General features: G+C 39.3%; 1 protein-coding gene across 1 annotated transcript in view; it reads left to right on the top strand.

Annotated features, from left to right (window-relative positions):
- The window catches only part of TBC1D5 (TBC1 domain family member 5), a 379,115-nt gene that overhangs the window by 310,759 nt on the left and 45,214 nt on the right, over positions 1-23,142 (top strand). Inside the window, exons 15-16 of the mRNA XM_032235839.1 lie at positions 11,710-11,816; positions 22,259-22,292. Of these exons, the coding sequence (XP_032091730.1) occupies positions 11,710-11,816; positions 22,259-22,292 (141 nt within the window). The remainder of the gene's footprint in view (positions 1-11,709; positions 11,817-22,258; positions 22,293-23,142) is intronic.

The raw sequence follows: 23,142 nt of genomic DNA, 5'->3' as shown, positions 1-23,142 counted from the left end.
ATCATGTTAACGCTCATATTCCTTCTATGCTTGTTTTCATATACAGAATTCTAAATAGAATTGCATTATGTAGTGTTCAAAGTAAGTATAGATCGCCACCTTCTGCCAGATACTACAAACTGAGTAAAAATCTATTTCATTATTGACATATTTTGCAATTCCTTTCTGTCCTTTTTTCTATTAACTATTTAATATGCCATTTATGTATTTAATTAATTCAGAATGTTTATCATAATTTCAGAATTTATAGAGGAAACTCTCTTTTAATTAAATGCACAATCTATTACATGACATTTGGCATTAAAAAATCTTTCTTAGGCAAATATAGGAATCTTGAGCAATTTAGAAGTAAATAAAAGACATTTGTAATACAATTCAAATTTATCTCAGTTGTTTGATGAACTTGCTTAAAGTACAAGATAAATAAAATAAATAAATAATATTAATTGGACCATCCAGTTTAGGAACCTACTACCATTATAAATGTAAAAATATATAACATCTTGATAAATTCTAAAAAATCAGTGTTCTTTAGTTGATCTGAAGAAATTACCCAAGTCTCCAAAAACCTATATACCCTTTTAGAACCAAATCTTGAAAATATTTATGTTACTTTTTTAAAAATAATATTCTATTGCATCGCATTGTTTAATTCTCAACACTCAGAAAATATGATTCTCAACACTCCAAATATATATTTTGATTTTATCTAAAAATTAGTTCAGCTAATACATGTATTCCCAGTCCCAGTTAAATGTTCTCTTTGGTCAGCTTGTTTTCTAGATCATGTTGAATTAATGCTCATACATTTTTGTATACTATAAAAATGTATTTCTTTTATTTTAAAAAACACAGCTCAATTCTAGGTTTTTCTGCACAACAGCAGTGAAGCAGAGAATATTGAGTTTAAACCTCTGAACTAACATAATGGGAAGCCTGCAAAATGAATATTTTTTACCCCATCTCTTACAATGCTAAACACTTTGGAAAGTCTTATGACAAAGTAGTTGTAGTTTGTGACAGACTTTGAAGGCTTTGTACGCCTTTCCCAGCTTTATATTAACAATAGGAATAGACTAGAAATAAGTTGAAAGCCAGGAGATGAGATTATAAAATAGAGCATTAATTAACAGAAGTAATAGAGGATTTGGAAGTATAGTACTTCTAATTTAATATTAGTAATTGGACCATCCAGTTTAGGGATCTACTTAACTTATTTCTACTTAATAGAAGTAACTTGTATTATGTCTGAAGTTGCAGTAAAGATTAAATAAAATGGAGATTTGAGATCTTAATCACATTTGATGCAAACGGCATACAAGTTGGAAATGAATGTTTCATTGTTTTCTAAAACCCATTAAAAGTACAAACTGCTAAATTTTCTAAAACGTGCCTGGATATTTTCCAATAAACGAATCATTGACTATAAGCAAGCAAAACTATCACACGGCTGCCACATTATGAAACCTGAAAGATTTCAAATCTCAGGTACAGTAAAAGATTTAAAGTTGCCAAGACCAAACTATATTAAACATAAGTACCAGATTGGTGTAATGGTTAAGGTGCTGGAATAGAAAATGAAGGACTGCAACTTCTAGTTCTCCTTTTGCTATGAAAGTAAACTGAATGGCTTCAGGCCAGTCACATATCATAGAGTTGTAGCAGTAGGCAAAATGGGAGGTAGAAACATTGTACATGCTGTCTTGAATTGAATAAATAAAAATATCATTACTGAATTATGTAAAAAGTATTATATAAAAGAAATATTTGTTGCATATGTGTGCGTCCGTGTGTGTGTGTGTGCGTGCGCGCACGCGCATTCCTATTCAGGAGATCAATTTTATGTCCAATATGATTGTCGAATTTCATTCTTCTTATTGCAGATTTCCTTAATCATTTTCTAACAGATGTTCGGTATTTCATAGTTAATAAACATACTGCTTCCTCATTTTTTGAAGTGGGGTGAGATTGAGTGGGATAGTTGGGGAATTTCTTCCGTACTTTCTTAAATATATTTTTCCTGTGTGCTTGTAGGTTTTTTTCCTTTACTTGCTATAAGATTAGTCCCATAAGTGCTTTTTCCAAAATGCAACTGGACTTTCTTGGATTGTTTTTTTTCCTTGAAAACATTTCACTACTCTTCCAGGAAGCTTCATCAGTTCTGCTTGGATGAGAAGCAAAACATCTTCAAGGAAAAACAAAGAAAGCCCAGTTGCCTTTTTAAAAAGCACCTTTGGGACAAGAATGTAAAAAGGACTTTTTGTCAAAAAGAAATTCCAGAACCTAACTCATTTTGTCTGGAAATGAATCCATTTTTTTCTTTTGTATAATTATATCTGAATACTTAGATTCAAATAAAGTCAGTTTGTTATTTAGCATTTTCTAAAAACTCTTTTTTGACTCACATAAATTGTGCTGTGATCCTTTGCATTATTGTCTATATACTAATAACCTGTCTGAACACATGATCCTATGGCAGAATCCAGCCATATGTATTTGTCTTTTATTTATCAATCTTTGAATATTCTAATTCAGGTAATTTAAGAAATTGCTAATTCTTAAAGGTCTGATTCTCAATGACCCATTGTTATCCCAAAGATGCTTTTCTCAAAAAGCACTTTCTTGTTTGTTTGCTTTTTATTTAAAAAAAAATGCTTCTCATTTAAGAAGAACTGAAGAAAGTTCTTGGATGAGAAGTGAAATTTTTAAAAAAATCCAAGGAAATCCAGTTGCCTTTTGAAAAAGCATCTTTGGGATAATCATCATGACCCGAAAGACTGACAATCTCTATTGACATTTATTTTTTAAGTAGATCGGAAATTACCAGTTTCAAGAATAATAATGTACAAAATGAATACAGGTAGTCCTCACAACAGTTCATTTAGTGACTGTTCAAAGTTACAGCAACACAGAAAAAGGGTCTTATGACTTTTTCCATAGTTATAACCTTTGTAGCATCCCCATGATCATGTGATCAAAATTCAGATGTTTGGCAATTGACTCATATTTATGATGGTTGAGTCCTGGGATAATGTGATCCTCTTTTGCAAACTTCTGACAAGCAAAGAGAAGAAATTCTCTTAACCATGTTACTAACTAAACAACTGCAGTTGTGCTGTTGTAACTTTGAACAGTCACTAAATGAACTATTGTAAATCGAGGTTTTACTTGTCATCCTGGCCCAAAGTTTATTTGTTCGTTTGTATGTTTCCTTACAAATAATTCAAAGAGGCAAGCATAACAAACTCCCCTTCACCTCTTATTTTTCCTACAACAACCCTGTGAGGTGAGTTGGGCTGAGAGAGTGTGACTGGCCCAAGATCACCCAGCTGCCCTTCATGATAAAGCAAAGACTAGAACTCAAAGTTTCACACTTTTTTAGCCTGGTGGTTTAATCATTAAATCAAACAGGAAAGGACAAGGTAAACATAAAACCAAGTTTTTAGAATCTTCTTGAAGACTAACAGAGTTGGGGGTCAAAGTTTCACACTTTTTTAGCCTGGTGGTTTAATCATTAAATCAAACAGGAAAGGACAAGGTAAACATAAAACCAAGTTTTTAGAATCTTCTTGAAGACTAACAGAGTTGGGGGTCAAAGTTTCACACTTTTTTAGCCTGGTGGTTTAATCATTAAATCAAACAGGAAAGGACAAGGTAAACATAAAACCAAGTTTTTAGAATCTTCTTGAAGACTAACAGAGTTGGGGGGTCAACCAAATTTCAGAGAAGGCATTATTCCAAATAGCTAACACCTCAGCAGAAAAGACATCTCTGTTATGAGCCTCTCGTTCCTTTTAATTAATGAATGGAGAATTTGCGCCCCTCCACATTTTCCTAAATCAAAATTCTTTATAATTTTCCATGCTAGCTGGGACTTCTGGAAAGTAGAGTTTAACAATATCTCATAGATTCAGGATTATAATACCTAAATTGACGCAAGAAAACAATATGCAGTTAAACGTCACATACTACAGTATATTCTGTAATAGTATTCTCCAGATCTTCTGACATAGGAGATTAGAGTTGAAAAGGCATAGGAAAGTGTGGATGACATCTAGGCCAGTGGTCCCCAACCTTTTTATCGCTGCGGACCAGTCAGCCTTTGATAATTTTACCGTGGCCCGCTGAGCGCGCGCAGGGGCACACAGGGCTCTCTTCCCTGGAGCCTTTGCGCATGGCCCAGGAGCTTTTGCGCACGGCCCAGGAGCCTTTGCGCTGCAGCCTGGTCCTTTGCCTCCCCCCCCCCGGAGAAAGCCAGTCCCCGCACCTCTCACTCCCACACGCGCCACCTCCGAGCGTCACAGCCCCACCAGCCCCGCATAGAGCGAGCGAGCAGCTCAAGGTCACCTCCGGACAGCTCAAGGTAACCCCTTCCAGAAAAACCTGCAGCAAAGGCGCCAGTTAACCACCACCTGCTTACCAGGGTTGGCTGCCTCGGGCGCTTGGGCAAAAGTGGCCCCGAGGAGGCGGACGCGCACAGCTGACGCGCGTCTTTCCGAGCTCCACAAAAAACCCCAACGGCCCCCTTTCGGTGCGGGCTGGAAGCCAGGCGGGAAGTTCCCGTTCTCTTACCTGGGCTGTGACGACTATTGGGGAAGTGTGCAGTGCCTCAGAAGTAAAGCTGCCGCCACTGACGCTGTTCCTTGGAAGCAACGGAGCGGCTGAGGCAGGAAGGCGCGCGGTGGTGGCAGCTGTTCAGCCAGCCGCCTCGCAGGAGAAGAGCCGCTCTTGGGTTTCGCAGGGGGCGGCGGTGGCGGCGGTACCAGCAGCGCACGGGGATTCCACCAGCGCGCGCGCGGACCTTTGGGCAGCTGTTCAGCCAGCCGCCTCGCAGGAGAAGAGCCGCTCTTGGGTTTCACAGGGGGCGGCGGTGGCGGCGGTACCAGCAGCGCCCGGGGATTCCACCAGCGCGCGCGCGGACCTTTGGGCAGCTGTTCATGTCCCCCGGCCGCTGCGCGGCCCGGTGCCAGGTACTCCACGGCCCGGCACCGGTCCGTGGACCGGGAGTTGGGGACCACTGATCTAGGCTAATTTGTAAACAAGCATAAGTGAAATTCCTGTTTGTTGCTGATTATAATATGCACTTCAACTCCATTCTTAATATGAATATTTTTAATGTTAAAATTGCATTGCAAATAATGTTTTTATGAAATGCCCCTACATATTTTCAGGAATGCAAATAGATTAGATAAAAAGTAAAGAAAGTTTTACCAGATCAGATTCTACTTATAGCTTACATATATAAAAAAAAACATGTTTCCATTAGGGTTTAATCATATAAATGAATTATGGGACCACCCAAATGTGACCAATTGAATGTACAACTAGATATTTATATGTCCATGCCAAACATTATATGATCTCTGATTATTTATTTACATGGTCTATGAAATATATTTCCAAAAATTCAATATTTTGAACAAATATGTAGGTAATGTAAGAACTAGCATACATTAACTGGTATCACTTCATTCATATTGAGTGACTATAATGCTCTGCATATTGAGAAGAAAGTTCTGTCCAAGTTTATTCCTAAAATTGCATAATATTTCTTGTGATTTATTGTGCATAGAAAATGCTTTTTGTTTTGTCAAAAAAATATGAGGAGACAACAGTTGCCCAACATGGAATACTTATACAAGACTTCTTAAAGACTTGCAGTGTTGGGGCATTCACAACTTCTGGAGGCAAGCTGTTCCACTGATTAATTGTTCTAACTGTCAGGAAATGTCTCCTCAGTTCTAAGTTGCTCCTCTCCTTGATTAGTTTCCACCCATTGCTTCTTGTTCTGCCCTCAGATGCTTTGGAGAATAATTTGACTCCCTCTTCTTTGTGGCAACCCCTGAGATATTGGAACACTGCTATCATGTCTCCCCTAGTCCTTCTTTTCATTCAACTAGACATACCTAATTCGTGCAAGCTCTTCTCTGCACTCTTTCTAGAGTGTCCACATATTTTTACATTGTGGCGACCAAAACTGAATGCAGCATTCCAAGTGTGGCCTTCTCAAGGCATTATAAAGTGGTATTAACACTTAATGTGATCTGGATTCTATCCCTCTATTTATGCAGCCTAGAACTGTGTTGGCTTTTTTGTCAGCTGCGGCACACTGCTGGCTCATATTTAAATGGTTGTCCACCAGGATTCCAAGATCCCTCTCGCAGTTTACTACTATTGAGCAAGGTACCACCTATACTGTACCTGTGCATTTTGTTTTTCTTGCCTAAATGTAGAACCTTACTTTTTTCACACCATTGAATTTCATTTTGTTAGATAGTGCTCTATGTTCAAGTTTGTCAAGATCCTTCTGTATCTTAGGCCTATATTCTGGAGTGTTGGCTACTCCTGCCATCTTGGTATCATCTGCAAATTTGATGAGTTCCCCATTTATACCCTCATCCAAATCATTGATGAAGATGTTGAAGAGTACTGGGCCTAAAACAGAGCCTTGGGTACCCCACTGCTTACTTCCCTCCATGTAGATGCAGTTCCATTGAGAACTACACGTTGAGTGCTACATACATTTCTGTCTTTAACCTGAAGCGTATTTTTACTTTTTGAAGTCTACTTTATTTAAAATATAGTGCCATCCCAAGTGCCAAAACTGCTAGATTTATCTAATTTTACTTATTTTAAGGCCTGTTAGTCCCAGAGATCTGTTGATCAAATCTCATTCCAGTGGTGAAATCTAAAATATTTTCCTAATGGTTCTGTGGGTATGGCTTGGTGGGGTTCATGTGACTGGGTGGGTGTGACTATGTAGTTATGTGACTGGGGGGGGGGGGGTTGTCAAAAGACAGAAACTCACTTTAACAATGTCCTGCTGGAAAAGAGGGTTGGACTAGATGACCTTCAGGCCCCTTCCAGCCCTGGATTGCTGTGCTCTTTCAAGGTATCCTCATGTAATGCCTGGAAACTGCATGTAATGCCAGATTTATGGTCCTTCCTCCCTCTCCTTTTTCCCTCCCTCCTTTTCCTTCTTTCTTTCTCCCTTCCCTCCTTTTTTTCTCCAATCCCTCTTTCCTTTCTTTCTTTCTTTCTTTCTTTCTCCCTTCCCTCCTTTTTTTCTTCAATCCCTCCTTTCTTTCTTTCTTTCTTTCTTTCTTTCTTTCTTTCTTTCTTTCTTAGCATCTCCCTACCCCCTGTTTTTGGCCTAGCAGGCCTCTGGGAAGCCTTCTGGGAGCAAAAATGGATCCAAATGCTTAAAAAAAAGTTCCTACCATTGAGCAGCTGATCATCGGAACTTTTTTAACTTTGTTAAGCAATATTTAACTACCGGTTCAGGCAAACCAGCACGAACCAGTAGCATTTCACTCCTGTCTCATTCCAATAATAAACCATTTTGTCCTTCAATTTAAACATCAGATGTTGTTATTTGTCAGAAATCAATTTGGAATAAAATGTTGACCTTAATTTATTATTGATTGCCAGCACTAATTTTGGTAATAATATTGTGAGCATTTTGAAAAGATGACAGTCAGCTCAGATTGGAAATGTTCCTTGTTAAAATAAGTTCAAATAAAACGTTTTTGAGAGATTTCCTGTATCTTTTAAAAATAAATGGAATTACTCTGTTAACTCATCAATTAATTTTTATTTCAGTCTTGCGTAATATAAAGCATATATCAATGTTTATTATACCTTTTTTTCTGCCTTGAAGGCTGGGATAGTAGTTCTTGTCCCAGGCTTCAGACTAGGGTGGGTGAAGCCTTTTTATTTCATGAATCATCTTAAGAGTCAACTAATATAATATAATAAAAAAATTAAAAATTATTAAAATTATTAAATCCTTGATTATGATTTGAATTGTTAAATTTCTACCTGCCTTAGATTGTGAATGTAACTAGATAACGCATTCATAATAATAACTATATAGGTCCTTGCGAAGGATTCTGTAGCTGGACAAAGATACCAAATCTAGACTAATTTGGTGACTGTACAACCCACCCATAATAATGCAAAGTGTTATATATAAAGTTGTGCATATTTTTATCTTGCATTTGTAATGAAAAAATTACAGAAAACAAAGAAGACAGACTACAGGTTAGTATTCTCTAAGGAGCAAAATTTCTGGCTGCCATTAGCTACTCCATGGAAACCCTCTTTGCATGTTTAATATATTAGTATTTTTTGATGCTGAGGAATGCTTAACATCTGGCAGACTCCTATTTGTGTTTTTTTTCAAGCACTGATGAAAGAACAGTTTCTTCTCTGCTTACTTCACTGTATAGACAGTATCTTGTGGTTCATTCTTTTATGAAAAATTGATTTGTATTTGCAGTTTTTTTCCATTTTTGAAATACTGTATAAAGTAGACATTTCATCTCTCTCTCTCCCCTTCTCTCTCTCTCTCTCTCTCTCTCTCACACACACACACACACACACCGAAAAACCAAAACATTATTTAACCAAACCAAACCAAACCAACATGAATTTAATGTCTAAAATAAATAAATAAAAGGCTGGGTTTTTTTTTTAATTGCAACTGTGTGCATTGCTTTTCAAACTATCCCTGGATTATATCAATTGCTGTTTTTTAATGAATTTTTTAATGATTACTAACTTTGGGAAAAGCTGGAAGCATTTTCATGCTCTCTTGCTAAGATTTTTTTGCAGCTGGCCTTTACCTATGCCACCAACACCAGTTTAATTAATAGTTCTGTGGAATATGATACACATTTACTGTTTATATCCTATATTGCTGCTTCAAACATGGTGGGAACAAGTACTATCTTAAATGATGCCATTACTGCTGTTGTCAAAGCTGAGCAGGAGAACCTGGTTTAAAGCATGTAGTTTAAGCATATCTGCTGGGGGAAAAAGCTCAGCAGACTCCAGATTAGTAAGAGCATTCAAGAAATTACTAATAACAGTTCACAGAAAAGCAACTATTCATTTTCACCGCTTTGGCATTGCATTCCACATATGACAAGACAATTTATATAATCTCCATCCCTCTGTCCCAGGATGGCAATCAACATATTGTTGCAACAGAAACTAAGTAACCACTATTCAGGCAAAGAATTATTAAGAAACGGGATCAGAGGTATTAATCCTCGCTATTAGGGTTCTTGATTTTTTATCATATTGAGAATTTAAGGTGCAGTAAATAATAAAGTTGATCATTCTGTTTATATTCATGTAACTTTTCCATAAAAAGTTTTAGTACTTTTTAGTTATCTCACATTTTTTTTTTTCTCTGTAATTTGTCTTTCACCCCCTTTCCCTTACTATTGTAAGCCGCCCTGAGTCCCCTCAGGGAAAAGGGCGGCCTATAAATGCTAAATAAATAAATAAATAAAATAAATAAATAAGCTATATTTTGCTTTCTTTGTTACAGAATTTTAATATGAGATACAAAAATTTATTTAAACATGCTGATTTGAGGATAAATCCTATTAAATATAGATGAAATTACTTATGGCTAAATATAGTTATCTACATTATTCCCAAATTCATTGGCTTATATAGAAGTGTAATATTTTGCAATTTTTTTCATGTGTTTAAATTTTTACTATTATATTTATTAGGTAATTATATTTATTTATGCTCATTTTGAATGAATTAGTACATGCCAGTACTAATACTGCAAATTTAAGCACATTTACTAAATGACTAAAATGTAAATGAACACAATGGGTTTTATTAATTTTTCTTTATGAGATGTATCTCTTCATTAAACCTTAATGGACCTTAAGGTTGCTTTTTAGTGATACGGACGTTAATTAACTCTAATATTTCTCCAATAGCCATATTGAATAAATATAGTTTTTTAGTTCCTCACCGTTGTTCATAATTATTTATGTACAAGAGTTTCTTGATTGCTCTTTTATAGCACCTGTAAGTAATTTACTGTCAATATTCTGATCATTATTGAATCCATTCCATTCACCAAAATTATCTTTTAAAATCATATCATACCGTCATTTTTCCAAGAGACAATCAACAGAAGAAATATAAAATCTGGTTTCAGTTACGATGTTAAAAAAGAGTGTTTGAAGAAAATAAATCAAACACCACTTCAGAAAACCCATTAAGAATATGCTAACTACTTTCAACATTGTTTATAAAACAATGTTGAAGGATTTCTTATCATAACTGCCTTTATAGTGTGCTACATTTCATTTGATTGGTTCTATATAATGCACAGTCCATTTATTATATTCAGCAGAAAGATATCTTGACTGAGCCCTTTGTATTCTATTCATTATAGTAACTTCAAGTAGAAAGAAAGAAGAAAGCAGGTATCTATACATGAACAAGAAAAACAAAAGAAAAAAGAAAGTGAACAGATAAAGAATGAGTAGGATAAGTGAAAGCTTTATAAATGAAAGCAGATGTATAAAATTACAAGCTGTCAGATCAGCAGCAGAAATGAAGATGATAAAGTGCCTCCAACTATCAATTATAAATATTCATTTTGCCTTGTCCTGCAACTTTTCCTCATAAACCTCTTCAGATAATGATGGAAAGGCACCAAATGATGACTCACATGGAAGAAGAGGGGGACAGAATCATTCTCCTAAATGTCCAATTCTGTTAAACAGCCAATATATTTGTATGATTTTCATTTAGTTGAAGTGATTTTTTTCCATGTTCTCCCCAAAAAATTCTCTAAGATTTATAATTAGAAAAGAATAGTGAAATGAATAGTGTTTAGATAACTTATATTTAAAAAAATAATTGAAGTTATTCTGAAATATGTTTATAAAATATTACTACCTATAGATGTTTCGTAGTGCAAATAATTTTAGAGTAATAATCATAAGCTGCTTAGACAGATATAGTGTCAAGATTTAGACTGTCCAATAGAATTAAAGCAGTTTACATAGTATACCTAAAGATAAGTATTTAATTTTATTTGTAATTTTGTTTGATTTTCCTATCATGCCAGATGGTCAAATGGCAACTTGGCTTGCTTCCTAGAATTAAAAATCTAACAATTTAATTTTAAGAAAGATGTGGAGTAGTTGGAGTAGTTTATTTATATGCCGCCCTTTTCCCTGGGGGGATTCAGGGCGGCTTACAATTCGAAAGGAGGGGAAATGTGGATGATGTTGTGTTTCATGTGGATGATGTTGTGTTTGTTATGAACAGAAAGAAATCAGGTTTGTTCTCAATTGTTTGGGAAGTAAATATATTGAAAGTAATGCTCTAGTATTTGATGGTATTATTACTAAGTTAGTTCCAGTTTAGAATGAATGGAAATCAAAAGTATAGTTTTAAAATCTCACCACCAGTATCCCAAAATGATAAAGTATAATCCATTATCAGTTCTCTTCCATCTGATTACTTAGTATTTTTAATTACCGGGATGATGAAATATAATCTGTTTCTCCTTTATTTGATGGACCAAATATTTATAAATAATGTGAAGCATTATTTATCTGTCTCTAGAACTATTCTGCTGGAATGGGGTTTGCCTTCATCCTGTATCTACATGCCAGAGATTCTAGGTTCAGCTGTCTCCTTACTGTCTGGGAAGGAGCTCCTTCCTGTTACGCTTTGGAATGCATTCCACCAGACACCTTTTCCTTTCTCTACCTATCAGTTTTATCCTACTCCTGGCTCTTCTCTTTTTTTCTGAATTTTCCTTTCTTTTCACTTCTGCCTCATAAGGAAATGCCAGTTAACTCTTGGCTCTTTTTATATTCAAGTAACTACCAGGCATTTAATTATAGTGTTTTCCTTTCTTTTCTTTTCTTTTAGTAATATCAAGTAATTATCAGACTTGCTTGGGCCTTCTGATGCATTATCCACCTATTGGAGATGTTCATTCATTAATCTTGAAAGCCCTTTTTCTCAGAGATCCAAAGGTAAGTTATGCTAAATTTTGTCAATTGCCAAATTTTAAAATCACTAATGGAACCCCCAAATAGTTTTAAACAAGTGAAATTGGGAACAAGAAAGTGGAGAGATGTGTTGAGCTTAAAACAAAGCAGCCCAATTCAGAAAGATAATCAAAAGACCTTATATGTCAAAGTTTGGGTGATAATTCAGGATATATCAGAACAGACTGCATTAGATGGGCCACTTGGTACAAATCTGGTGCTTGTATAAACTATTTCACTTTTCATTCATACAAATCATGATTGGTTAGAAACCTAAATGATTGTTTTCAGATTCATATGTGACTGAAATTACTGAGAAATTCATTTCATTATACCCATGAGGCGAACCTATGGCACTCATGCCACAGGTGGCATGCAGAGCCATTTGTTAGGGCACACCAGACGTTACCCTGTCAGCTCCAGCGCTCATGCACGGGTTGGCCAGCTGACTTCGGCCTTCTTTTTTGGCCATTTTCATCTTCCGGAGACTTCCCTGAGGACTACAGAGAGCAAAAAACCACCCGACATGCAAACCTGGAAGTCCGGGTTCCCTGTAAGCCCTTTTTTTGCCCTCTGGAGCCTTCAAGGAAGCCTCCTTAAGGCTATATGCGCAACCCAGAAGTTCAGGAACGGTGACTACTGGTTTGTCTGTAGGGCTGTTTTTCGCTCTCCGGAGGCTTCAGGAAGCCTCCTGAAGGCTCTGGAGGGAGAAAAACGGCCCTACGGACAAACTGAAAGTCACCGTTCCCAAACTCCTAGAAAGCCTCTGGAGCCTGGGTTGGGTGAAAAAAGTGCGCCAAATGGGTGGGGTAGCGCACACATGCACGCTGGGGTCACGCACATAGCATGGGTGTGACATGCCTGTACACAACCCCTCTGCATTCCCCCGCTTATGGCACGCGATTCAAAAAAGATTAGCCGTCACTGCACTAGACTCTCCTCTGTATAACAGAATGTGAATCAAACGCATATTTTAAAAATTATATCTATGTATTTGACAAATACTGATAGTTGTTAACTTACAACAGTTTGTTTATCATTCAAAGTTATAATATCACTGATCCTAAATGACCATTTTTCACACTTCTGACCATTGCAGCATCCCCATGGTCATGTGATCAAAATTCAGACACTTAGCAACTGACTCATATTTATTACACTTGTAGTGTCCTGGTGTCATATAATCATCTTTTATGATCTTCAGACAAGCAAAGTCAATGGGGAAACAAAATTCACTTAAAAACCATGTTACTAACTTAATAACTATAGTGATTTACTTAACAACTTGTGGCAAGAAATGTCATAACTTGGAGCAAAATTCACTTAACAAAAGGTTTTGCTTAGCAGCAGAAATTTTGACTCAATTGTGGTCATAAGTCGAGGATTACCTAACAGATGTTTTATGCTTGTAATGGAAGATACATGTGTGTTTGACAAATTGCAGTTTTTTCCCTAAGAAGACACAAAAATGTATCATTGTAAACACATATTAAAGCTTGTAATAAATATAATTGTATTTGTATTTTATATTTGTAAATTGCCCATCTCCCTTGAAGAGAGGCTCTGGCAATGTTCAATTTAATGTTACCATAAGTAAAACAACATATAAAATTTAACATTAAAATCCATGTATATGGAATGAAATACAGTTTGAGCATCAAACATCCTTACCTTTTTAAAAGCAATTTGCAGTTGTGATCGTACTTCTAGAGAGCCATTTTTGCAATCTGAAGAATGCACAATTCATAGTTAATGTTTTCTTGAAGAATGTCTTTAAATAGGCTCAATAGCTGTGTATGACACATAGAACTTATTTTAATGTTAATTTTTCCAACCTCTTTCATGTGTGTGAAATGTTTGTTTTAATGCTAAACAAGCTCAAAGCATCCAATAATATATCTTAAATCTATGAAATTTAAAGCAGAAAATAATGTAGTTTTAAAATTGAACGTTCTTCAGTAGCAGGATAAATATAACTATGGATTTTATACTGAGTGCTCTGGAAATAGACAATAATAAAAAATGGTCAGGAAAAAAATTGTTACATGAAACAATGTTTTTATTTTTCTGTATTTAAAAAGACACCTATTTCTGTCCTCAAAAAAGACAGATTTCTCACATGGCTGTTTGGTTTTTAAACAGGGCCATTACTGGCATACTCTGGTGCCTATAATTTAAACTGAGAATATCAAAATAACACTCAGGTGCATAAAAGTACTCCTAGACAGCATCTAGCAAATTCTATGCCTCTCTTAATTTTTTACAGCATCAGACTTTCTTCCCAAAGTCTTCATTCCAGAAAGTACCTTTTTAAAAAAACTGCACAAAGAAAATGGAAATGTCTCAGAGAAGGGTTTATGGACTTCTCTTGTTCTCAAATACAGGAACAAAACTATTAATTTAAATTAAAGGAATGCAATTTCTAATCAAAAATTACAGAAAAATGTCCTAACAGTGAGTGCATTTCAACAATGGCAACAATTACATAAAGAGATTATACGATTTCCCCCCTTCTTTGGATTTTTCAAAAAATTAAACAGCTACCTGGGATTGTTTAATCTGGATTCCTCCACTGGGCAAGGTCCAAATGACAGTTTTTAATTCTCTATTGTATGCTTTTGTTAATGTCTGTTGATGCCAAATCATCCCTAAATTCTAAATATATTTGTATAAATTTTGAATGATTGTATCAAAATTCATTTGGTCTTGACTACTATCTTACTCATTGCAAGTAGAAAGTCTGTGATTTCAGCTGCAATATTTACAAAACACTGTTGCTTACAAAACCAAACTACTAGAAGAACAAAATCAATGTTTCTTAGAACAAAGGTAGCCTGCAGAAGTTGGATTAAAGTTAATTGCACTTGGAGTAGACGCTTTGAAGTCCGTGTGCCTTAATTTAGTGTATAATTTAAATCCCAGAAATTTCATTAGGACTTCTCCAAATTTCCTAAGTCTTGATCCAGCTCAGTGTACAGTACATGGGGACCTATTAGGTTATGGAGGGTAAACTCCGAAATTCTCTTTTACTTAATACATGTATTCAGAATATATACTGTATATATTACATTCCATACAGGCTGCACTTCTTGAGAGTAAAAGTATGTTTCTAAAAATTACTTTGATACAGATTGATAAGATTTGAATGAATATTGTACCTTGTAAGAAATGAATAAGCGGAGGGGTTTTTTCCCCCCCCTCCCCTCCAAGGTATTTTGGTTCATCACAAGCTTTAAATGGAAAATAGGCATGGCAATCACAAAAAAATAAAGCTATTAAAAACAGTTCTAACTTGAGTTGTTCAAATAAATTTTTAAAAAAACAATTAGAAACAAAAGTAATAGAAAATGAACATATTGTGTTCCTTAAATAACCAGATGTTCTTTTCTTCCTGAAGGCAGTCAAGCCTATGAATAAAAGGTTGTTTTAAGTTAACTGTGAATTTTGCAAATCTGTTTTACCCCATAGCAAATAAAATTCTAACACAGCAACAGAAGCAAAATCATTTCATCTTTGTATGTGGCTAAGGTTGTTTTAACCTTATCACTATGACAATATGAAACTCAATAGTAATACAGACTATTTCCATTTCAGAAGTTATGCAAAGAATTATCAACTACCTTTGATCAGAATGCTCATAGCACTTGTGTGAAGTATTTATCCCAAAAGAAAGTCTTATGAATCTCTGAGCAGTGATATGACTGTAGCTGAAGTAAACTAAAAGTAAAATAGTGTGATGTATGTATTACCAGAAAGAAACTTTGATTTTTAGCAGCCAAGGTGGCGCAGTGGTTAAATGCAGCACTGCAGGCTACTGCTAGATCAGCAGGTCAGCGGTTCAAATCTCACCGGCTCAGGGTTGACTCAGCCTTCCATCCTTCCGAGGTGGGTAAAATGAGGACCCAGATTGTTGGGGGCAATATGCTGACGCTCTGTAAACCGCTTAGAGAGGCCTGAAAGGCCTATGAAGCGGTATATAAGTCTACTGCTATTGCTATTATATCCTTTTATTTTTTTCTAAATCTATTTAGGGCAATGAATAGATTTAAGGCCATTTAATCGATCAGTTCCAGAAATGTGTAGCAGACAAAATCCTGGATAAATCATTTGGAACAAAGTTTCCATATATGTGTCAAGGATTATTCCATCCCTGTTTATATATTGATCGACCATGAACATGGTACGATCAAGTTTATCCTAGGGATCACAGAGATTAAAGATTTTCCTTTTTGGTGTCCTGATATTTTCCATCTCTTTCAAAAAAAATTATGAATATTGGCAGAGCCAGACTTTGTCTCACCCTGTGTAAAAGCTTGTTGCAGGCAGGTAGGCCTTGTTTTGTAGGACAGCAGTCTCCAACTTTTCTGACTTTGTGGGCCAATCTGGGGGGAAAGGGGATGGTTCTGTGTAAGTAGTAGGTGTGCATGCATGCATGTGCATTTGCACAAATGGTGGGCATATGCACCTGCTGCTTCTACAAATGGAGCTATGCACACAAATTAAGCTATGTGGATGCTTACCTGCTGCTTCTGCTGCTTGATTCTGAATAGGCCACAGCCCAGGGGTTGGGGATCCCTGCTGTAAGAACTAGAGTCATTTCTTTCTACATATCCAGCAAAGCAGCTATCTTCCACTATCTCAGAAAATGTGCCCCACTTGCTATGAATGGACTCTTCAGGTGGGGAAAGAATGAAACCCCTAGCTCTAGAGCCATGATGGTGAACTTAGGAGTCATATTTGGTGGCAAGCCAGCTGTCAGCTCCGGCGTGCACCAGCCAACTGATTTTTCACATTTCCAGAGGGCCAGAGGAAGCATTTTTTTGCCCTCCCCAGGCTTCAGGAAAGCCTCCAGAGGCTGGAGAGGGCAAAAATGGCCTCCCCTGCCCGGATGCCCTCTGGAAACCTGGGGGCAAAAAAATGCCCCCAATGGGCCAACCAGAAGCTTGGAAATTATTCATTTCCGGCTTCCATAGAGCCGAGGGAGGCCGTTTTTGCCCTCCCCAGCCTTCAGGAAAGTCTCCGGAGCCTGGGAAGGGGTCACGGGGGGGGGGATCACACACACATGTGCAGTTGGGTGTGGGATTGAATGGGCGCGTACACATAATAGCTATAATATTCAGTAGTGTCTGTGGTCCTGTAAATCCAGATTGGCTGAGTATATGTGCCATTATCAATTTTGGAAAAACTTCATGAACTTACTGTATATACTCGAGTATAAGCCTAGTTTTTCAGCCCACTTTTTGGGCTGAAAAAAGCCGCCTCGGCTTATACTCGAGTCAGTGAAAAATTTGCCCGAAATGGAGGAGAAAAAGGGGCGGGCCCATGCCGCTGGGTGACACTCGTGAATGGCCCAGCGCCCCTGTGAGTTTCCCCTACCTCTGTGTCAGTTTGCCGCGCAGCGCGCACCGCACCATCCCCCCTCCTCACGTTCTAATGTAATGCAGGGCTGTCTTATGATTCCCCTTCCTCCCCCTCCTGCCGCTCTGCAACGATGTCCCACCTCCTCCTTGTTATGGCAAGCAGCCACATAGCGATGTCCCACCTCCTCTGGTACAGTGATCCAATGATAGGAATCACTGTGCCGTGTGTCATAGGAGGCGGGACATCGCTCCCGCGGCTGCACGGGACATCATCATCACAGCGGGACATCAGCATCATGAGGTGAGTGAAGTATTTCATTGAATACACCGCTAGTTTACTGTTTTTCTTTGAAATAAATATTCAAAAACATTATTGGTATCTATTTTTATTTTTGAAATTTACCGGTAGCTGCTGCATTTCCCACCCTAGGCTTATACTCGAGTCAATAACTTTTCCAGTTTTTTGTGGTAAAATTAGGTGCCTCGGCTTATATTCGGGTCGGCCTATACTCGAGTATATATGGTATTTTTGTAAAAGAATTAGACATTCCTAAACAATTAACAAGCTCTTGTGATTGCATAAACCATTCATAGGAGGGGGAGCTCAACCTAGGCCCAAGATCTATTGGTTTTGGACATGGAAACACCTGGATTTCTACCTTGCCCATGCTTTCAGATTCTACTAGTGTTGGACCTTAGATAGCTTCAAATCCATGAGCCTCAAATTATTTGATTGAGTGATAAGTTTTAGTTCCCTTTGTAAAAGGCACATTTTGATTTCTATTTTAAAAAATCCTAATAGAAGAAAAGAAGGTTCTAAAGTCTTACCACCCCAAATAGGCCGATTTCTAATATGTGTTTAGCAAGCAAAAGACCATAATTTAATTTAATTTAATTTAATAAATTTATAGGCCGCCCAATCCCAAAGGACTCCGGGTGGTTTACAGAAAAACAAACTTCAAAAAATAAAGAATTAAAAACAGAGGAAACAGTTTAAAAAGCACATCATACATCCACTCTGGTCGGGGCTGGACCTCAGTCATGAGGTCAACAGCCCCAGGCCTGCCGGAAAAGCCAGGTTTTGATAGCCTTTTGGAAGGCCATGAGCTGGGTAGGGTCCAGATCTCTGGGTGTAGTTCATTCCATAGGATCGGAGCACCTACAGAGAAGGCCCTCCCCCGGGGAGCCGCCAGCCGACATTGTCTGGCTGATGGCACTGGAGAAGGCCCACCCTGTGCGATCTTATCGGCCGTTGGGAGGTATGCAGCAGAAGACGGTCTCGCAGATATCCGGGTCCTAGGCCATGTAGGTCTTTAAAGGTAATAACCAGCACCTTGAATTGCGTTCGGAGACCGATAGAACGCCAGTGCACCTCGCGGAGGATAGGTGTAATGTGGGTGTATCTTGGTACACCCAGTATCGCTCGCGCGGCTGCATTCTGAACTAATTGTAGTCTCCAAACACTTTTCAGGAGCAGCCCCATGTAGAGCGCATTACAGTAGTTAAGTCTTGAGGTGATGAGGGCGTGAGTGACTGTTTGAAGTGCCTCCCGATCCAAATAGGGCTGCAACTGGTGCACCAGGCGAACCTGGGCAAAGCCCCCCCTGGTCACAGCCGACAGGTGATGTTCTAATGTCAGCTGCAGATCCAGGACTCCCAAGTTGCGGGCCCTCTCTGAGGGGTGTAAATTTTCATCCCCCAGGCTTAGGGATGGACTATCTGGGCGGTCCTTGGGGGGCAGCATCCACAGCCACTCGGTCTTGTCAGGATTGAGTGCAAGTTTGTTCACTCCCATCCAGACCCTGACAGCTTCCAGGCTCTAGCACATCACTTCCACCGCTACACTAAGCTGGCATGGGGTGGAGAGATACAGCTATGTATCATCTGCATATTGATGGTATTTGATCCCGTACCGACGAATGATCTCACCCAGTGGCTTCATGTAGATATTGAATAGGAGGGGGGACAAGACCGAGCCCTGCAGCACCCCATATTTAAGGGGCTTAGGGGTCGACCTTTGTTCTCCAATCAACACTGACTGCGACCTGTCGGAGAAGTTAGAGGAGAACCACCGTAAAACGGTGCCTCCCACTCCCACCTCTTCCAGCCGTCTCAGAAGGATACCATGGTCGATGGTATCAAAGGCCGCTGAGAGGTCAAGGAGCACCAGGATAGAGGAATGTCCTCTATCCCTGGCCCGCCAGAGATCATCGGTCAGCACGACCAAAGCGGTTTGGGTGCAGTATCCAGGCCTGAAACCAGACTGAAAGGAGTCTAGATAATCTGCTTCATTCATGGTCCGTCGGAGTTGAAGGGCCACCACCTTCTCAACAACCTTCCCCAAAAAAGGAAAATTGGAGACCGGACGATAGTTCCTAAAAATAGCTGGGTCCAGAGAAGGCCTCTTGAGGAGGAGTCTTACCACTGCTTCCTTCAAAAGTTGCAGGAAAGATCCCTCCTGCAAAGAAATGTTCGTGATCATCTGGAGCCAGCCTCGTGTTACTTCCCTGCTGGTCGAGACCAGCCAGGAGGGACACGGGTCCAGTAAGCAGGTGGAGGCACTCATCGCTCCCATGGCCTTGTCCTCAGGGGTGACAAGCTGGAACTCATTCCAGGGAATCTGATCAAGATCCTCCCTTGGCATCTTGGCATCTGGATACTGCACCCAAACCGTGATCATCTGGAGCCAGCCTCGTGTTACTTCCCTGCTGGTCGAGACCAGCCAGGAGGGACACGGGTCCAGTAAGCAGGTGGAGGCACTCATCGCTCCCATGGCCTTGTCCACTTCCTCAGGGGTGACAAGCTGGAACTCATTCCAGGGAATCTGATCAAGATCCTCCCTTGGACATCTCCTCTGTCCAAATAGAGTCAAGGTCTGCCCGAATCTGAGTGATTTTGTCCGACAGAAACTGAGTGAACTCCTCAGCCCTTCCCTGTAAGGGTTCCCCCGCGTCCTCCCCCTTCAGGAGGGAGCGGGTTATCCTAAACAGGGTGGCTGGGCGGGATTCTGCGGACGCAATAAGAGCGGGAAAATGTGCACATTTTGCTGCCCATATCGCCACTAAATAAGTCCTAATGAAAGGCTCTTAGTAGTGTTTGGTCGGATTCGGAGTTGTTAGCTCTCCAGCGTCGCTCTAGGCATCTCTTTTGGCGCTTCATCTCCCAGAGTTCCTTGGTAAACCCAGGTGCCCTCCTGGATCCACTGCCACGGAGAGGCCGCAAAGGCGCAATCCGATCCATCGCCCCAGTCACCGCTGTATTCCAGGCGGCGACCAGAGACTCTATCGGATTGTGGGTAAGGGAGTCAGGTATCTCTCCAAGCTCCTTCTGAAATCCCAGCGGGTCCATCAGGCGCCTGGGGCGGAACCATTTAATTGGCTCCACCTCCCTGCAGTGGGGGAGTAGCTTCCGAAAGTCAAGCCTCACCAGGGAGTGATCTGACCATGACAAGGGCGAGATCTCTATTCCCCTTAGTTCAAGATCATGTCTCCACTGCCCTGAGAGAAATACGAGGTTGAGCGTGTGTCCCGCTCTATGAGTCGGACCCTGAATTACCTGGGTCAAGTCAATGGTTGTCATGGAAGCCATGAACTCCTGAACCCCATCAGAGCGTTCGCCTAGAGATGGCAGGTTGAAGTCCCCCAGTACTATCAGTCTGGGGAACTCAACCGCCAATCCGGCTACTGACTCTAGGAGCGCAGGCAGGGCTGTTGCGACACAGCTGGGAGGTAGGTACGTCAGAAACAAGCCCACTTGAACCCCTAGGTCCAAATTCAAGAGAAGAGACTCACACCCCACAATCTCTGGAGCAGGGATCCTGCGAGGAGCTAATGACCCTCGGATAATAGCTGCCACTCCCCCACCCCTTCACTGGTGTCGTGGTTGGTGGAGCACTGGAACCTTTCTGGGCACATTTCTGAGAGAGGGACTCCTCCCTCATGGCCCAGCCAGGTTTCAGTAATACATGCCAGGTCTGTCCCCTCGTCAAGTATTAAGTCCCGGACGAAGGGAGCTTTATGGATCACAGACCTGGCATTTAGCAGCAACAACCTGAGACCAGAGCCCTGACTTCTCTTGTCACCAGGTCCTTGAGTTGAGCTTGCAGGGCCGGAACAAGGGACCACTGTGACGTAGCGAGCCCTCCTTCCCTGGTAATGGCTAGCCCTGTAGCTCCCGTCATGCCTGCCCCTCCCGGTTGTAACCGAAATGCTCAGACCCGCCCCCATCCCCGTAGACCCTTCCCCCTCTCCCATGGCCCCCATTCTTCCCAGCAGGCGCCACACATCATTCATTCTAGGCTGAGAGGTGAGTCTGGGCTCCCCTCCACTTCTGCTTATGCACTCAGTGGAGAGGGCACCAGGCTGCACTCTCGGTCCTCTCATATATGCCACACAAACACACTCTCAAGCATAATGATATTTGGGGATTATCTTGGGAGACAGAGAGAAGAAGTGCAGCCAAGGGAATGGTCAGATAAAAAGAATCTTAACCTTCAGCATGGATATGGATGGGGCAAATAGTTTGGAAGAAACCTCCCATAGTTTCTTGGCATCGGGGGGGAAATGTGCTTTTAGGCTTGCAAGATTCTTTGTATGGTTCCAAACAATATTTTGAGTTGGGTTGTATTGTTTTTTGTTATTCATTCCTCTATCTATATATTACTGGAGCTCTTTTTGTTGTGACCTTGATCTGGGCAAAACAGTGTATCATAGAGCAATAATTTTTGAACTATGGTATCTCAAATGGGTTTACAGAATGTGTTTCAAATCCAGGATCCATGACTTTTGAAGGAATGAAATGTGGGGGAAATTGTGGCAATGCAACTGGGCGGCTGCTGTGATCATGAGGACTCTTCATTTCAACATTCTATGACAGTTTCCCATCTAGTCTCACTTCCTTATCCTGCAACATCCACTTATCTGCACATTTTGATATTGGGAAGGGAAGGGAAAGGAAAGGAGGAAAAAAGGAAGGAAGGAAAAAAGGAAGAAAGTAATGGGAAAAAAGCATCCTTACTTACTCCTCCTAGCCCTTGCCAACCCTGCCCTTTTTCACTCCAACTTTCAGCTCCTTTCCACAAGCAAAGTAAATGGGAAAGCTGGTAAGAATTAAAGAAGGAAAGGAAAGGAAAGGAAGGAAGGAAAATTTATGATGTTTCCTCAACTTCCCAGAAGGAAATTTTTTGTCCACCTAATAGTCATTTTGTTTGTCTATTTTAGTAAGGAAATGTCTCAGAAATGATGGCCGAATAGGTCATGGGTTGTCTAGTAATTATTAAAGCTGCAAGAAATGACCTGTTTATTACACCTTCCCTACAGTAAAATACAAAACTGTAGCTACATGAATGAAAAATTTCCCTCATATGAAAGTTTAGCAGATCATTTTTTTAATCTTAATAATAGGGTGATGATATTCTATCACCATAACAAATGGTTGTTTCAAAATATCTACAATATTTTAATCATTTGAGACACTTTATATTTAAAGATTATACTCAGTTAAATATAGTGCTCTGTATAAAATAACTTAGTGGGTGAAATGTTTCATTAGTCACAATTATTTTTACAAATATAATTTAAATAATAATGAACATCACCCATTACATGTAGCTATTGTTTGTTCATTTTTAATTTAATCCACAAGTCACATTATTATCCTTGGTAGAAGAGAAGGAAGTCAAACTTCAAAGTAGGAAATTTTAGTACTCAATAATTATAGGCCTTCATAGTTTAAGGACTATTACATTATAGTTTATGTTGTGTTCTTGTTTATGTACAACTTATAAATAGGCTGCTGGTGTATAATTTCAACATTGACTTTTTTTGCTATGTGTTATTATTTTATTCTAGAATTTATTGAGCATTTTTAATTGTACTGGTCTTTGCCTGTATTAAATATTTGTCTGACTGACAGACAAACTAGGAAATCAGAACTCTCATGTTCCATTCAAT

Source organism: Thamnophis elegans, chromosome Z, assembly GCF_009769535.1.
Source record: "Thamnophis elegans isolate rThaEle1 chromosome Z, rThaEle1.pri, whole genome shotgun sequence".
In the NCBI taxonomy this organism is placed as follows: domain Eukaryota; kingdom Metazoa; phylum Chordata; class Lepidosauria; order Squamata; family Colubridae; genus Thamnophis; species Thamnophis elegans.
The sequence above is the reverse complement of the archived record's forward strand: the minus strand, read 5'-3'. Positions and strand labels throughout refer to the sequence as shown.